General features: G+C 41.3%; 1 protein-coding gene across 1 annotated transcript in view; it reads right to left on the reverse strand.

The window, feature by feature from the left end:
• Positions 1 to 3144, reverse strand: part of LOC116700298 (transitional endoplasmic reticulum ATPase) — a 10741-nt gene that overhangs the window by 3193 nt on the left and 4404 nt on the right. Inside the window, 7 exon segments of the mRNA XM_032533372.1 lie at positions 361 to 525; positions 1330 to 1442; positions 1565 to 1600; positions 1603 to 1693; positions 1811 to 1950; positions 2170 to 2272; positions 2388 to 2519. Of these exon segments, the coding sequence (XP_032389263.1) occupies positions 361 to 525; positions 1330 to 1442; positions 1565 to 1600; positions 1603 to 1693; positions 1811 to 1950; positions 2170 to 2272; positions 2388 to 2519 (780 nt within the window).

Genomic DNA, 3144 nt, shown 5'->3' on the forward strand with positions numbered 1-3144 from the left:
TTTACCCTGCAGAGATCTGAGAAAAGGTCAACCATAGTTCTCATAAATCGACCGGGGTTTAAAATGCCAACACAAAGGAAGCCCAAGGCAGCAGACATTCGGCCAAAATGAGGGACATGCGGCGGAATTTCCGATGGCAATGGAGCAATCCCGGAAGTGGAACGTTGTGTAGACTAAGGAAAGGAGCATCTCTCTTTGTTTATTAAAAAATATTCACGTCAACCTTTTGTCAACGAGATGCACAGTAGTGTTCATTGTGGGATTAGTATACCCAGATATGGTCTGGAAGAGTAAAAGTCTGTATGTGTGTATTTGCGTGCATGCTTGTGTGTGTGTGTGTGTGTGTGTGTGTGTGTGTACTTGGAAGTCATCCATGGTGACAGCCAGTGAGTTGAGCAGGTCAGCATCAATGGATTCGTCCTCCAGGTCTATAAGGATCATCTTCTTGCGGATGGCTTGCAGAGCAGCTTCTGAGCAGAGAGCAGCCAAGTCGGCGCCCACATGACCGTGGGTCTCTTTGGCAATCTGCGATATGTTGATAGATAGATACTACATTAACGTAAATATTACTTTATTAAGCACAAATGCATATCAAGATTAGGATTGATGCCATCAGACGGTAAAATTGTTGTCTATAGCTTGTGTTGTTTTTCAACATTTAAATTAGACACTGACACATTTGATTATATTATTGTGTTGTTAGACCTGTGCTGTTACACTGTAATTACACCCGCATGAAGGTGAATATTTATATATCAGATCATATCTTTACTGAGAACAAGTCACAATTCCCATCTTCCCTTTCCTCAGGGTAGTTTTATTCACTCAAAAATGGTTCACAATCAACGTTAAAGTGTTTTCTGTTGAATTATATCATTGAAAAAGGATAGAAATACAGTGGATTTTAAGTAATGGTAATGGTCTTCAATCTAAAAAATAAAGAATTTGAATTTAATGTAATTCACTAGAAAAATAATTCCATTATTTTTAATTCACACACTTCACAAAATCTTCTCTTTCATCATGGGGAATACACAAACATATTTTAATACAACAATTCAATTGTTTGTTGCATAAAATGACAGAAAACCCTTTCCAACAGTCTAAAACATGCATTACATAAGATGAAGAAAAGCAGCAAATCTTCAGAGTTACAAGACGCTAGATCTACATGTTTGGTGTGTTTGTTTGAAGAAAAACGTTTAGTTGCACAATAGTTGCATGATTTGTCAATTAACTAATTGTTTCAGCTTTGATTAATTTACTTGATGGTTAACATTATAATCATTAAATATGTTTCTTTTGGCTCGGGCTGCTACGCTTTCTCACCCTCTCCAGGTCGATGTCTCCGGCCAGTTTCATGTTTTTGGTGTGGATCTGCATGATCTCCAGTCTGCCGGTCAAATCAGGGATTCCAATGTCAATCTCCCGGTCAAACCTGCCTGGAGAGAGACATCACTATTTTTGAAAACAATTGTGTGTGTGTGTGTTTGTGTGTGTGTGTGTGTGTGTGTGTGTGTGTGTGTGTGTGTGTGTGCACGCGCGTTTGCATGGCTGTCCTGACCAAAGCGTCTTAGAGCAGGGTCCACACTGTTTGGGGGTTTGTGGCTGCCATGACAACTACATGAGCTCTTTGCTTCAGGCCATCCATCAGGGTCAGGAGCTGGGAGACTATACGCCTCTCCACTTCACCCGGGTCTACACAACACACACACACACACACACACACACACACACACACACACACACACACACAAACAAGTTACAGTACAGTGTACAACAGACATGCATTTTTTTGTTGTTCTCTATTGTTCACCTTCTCTCTCTTGGGAGCGATGGCATCCAGCTCATCAATAAAAATGATGGCTGGAGCATTTTTCTGTGCCTCCTCAAACGCCTTTCTTAGGTTGCTCTCTGACTCTCCCGCCAGCTTACTCATGATCTCCGGACCTTGTCACATAATAATGCACAGCATGTAAAACACAGTTTCTCCTACACAGATCTATAAATAACAACACCAATGAGTAAATTGCAATTTCTAATCAGGTAAGCCTGTATACTTCATCTAAAGATTCTCACTCACCTGCAACAGCAGTATCAGCCTATTTCTTCCTCTCTTCCTGTGTACAAATTCTCTGACTGTGTCACTGTGTGAAAACAAAGCCTTACCATTGATGAGAAAGAAAAAGGCACCAGTTTCATTGGCTACAGCCCTGGCCACCAGGGTCTTCCCTGTGCCTGCAGGGCCATACAGCAGGATTCCTCTGGGGGGCTGAGAGAGAGAAGGGAAGAACCCACAGTCATTAAAAGATATTAACCTAATGGTATAATCAAATGAAGCAGAGATAAGAGTGGATAGGGTCAGAGTCTGTGTGTGTACATGACACCTTAACACCGATAGCCTTGAAAAGGCCGGGGTGTCTGAGAGGAAGCTCCACCATCTCTTTGATCTGGGCCAGCTGCTTCCGACAGCCTCCGATGTCATCATAGCCAATGTCATTAAGGCTCTCCTCTTCATCCTGCCACAGGGTGATATGCAAAATTCACACCTGGTTGGGTGTGTTCTCAGTCATGAATGTGGTATGTCATTCTTTCGCCCAGTTCCTGATGCCAATAAGTTGTACATTAAATCACCCAAACTGGATGACTTTGCTGAAGTTTTTGTTGCAGCATTGTTACGTGCAAAGAATTCATGGATCCCTACTGCGTGGTTTTATATTTTCATCATCATCATTTGGCCACTGTTATGCAGCTTAACCTTAATGCTGTCCCAAAGTATTGTTACTTCCAGAAGTTCTTTATATTGAACCAAACATTGTCTCAGGTCAGCTCCAGGAAGATGACAGAGGCTTTAGTATACTTCATTGCCTTGTGCAGTGCTTCTTAAACCAAATGAGTTCCATCTCAATAGGATAAAGTGGTCCGGACATCTTTGCAGCATAAAAAATATACATCCATGAGGGCATTAAAGTCTGTAGACAACCCTATGTCACAGTTACTATATGCAGTATTCTAGCCTAGTTTTCAAGATGTAGATCTGTCATACTGGAAAATGACATAAATTAAGTATATTTTTTAAAGGTCCCATGACATGGTGCTCTGTGGATGCTTTTATATACGCCTTAGTGGTCCCCTAATACTGTA

This window comes from Etheostoma spectabile, chromosome 2, assembly GCF_008692095.1.
Source record: "Etheostoma spectabile isolate EspeVRDwgs_2016 chromosome 2, UIUC_Espe_1.0, whole genome shotgun sequence".
NCBI lineage: Eukaryota > Metazoa > Chordata > Actinopteri > Perciformes > Percidae > Etheostoma > Etheostoma spectabile.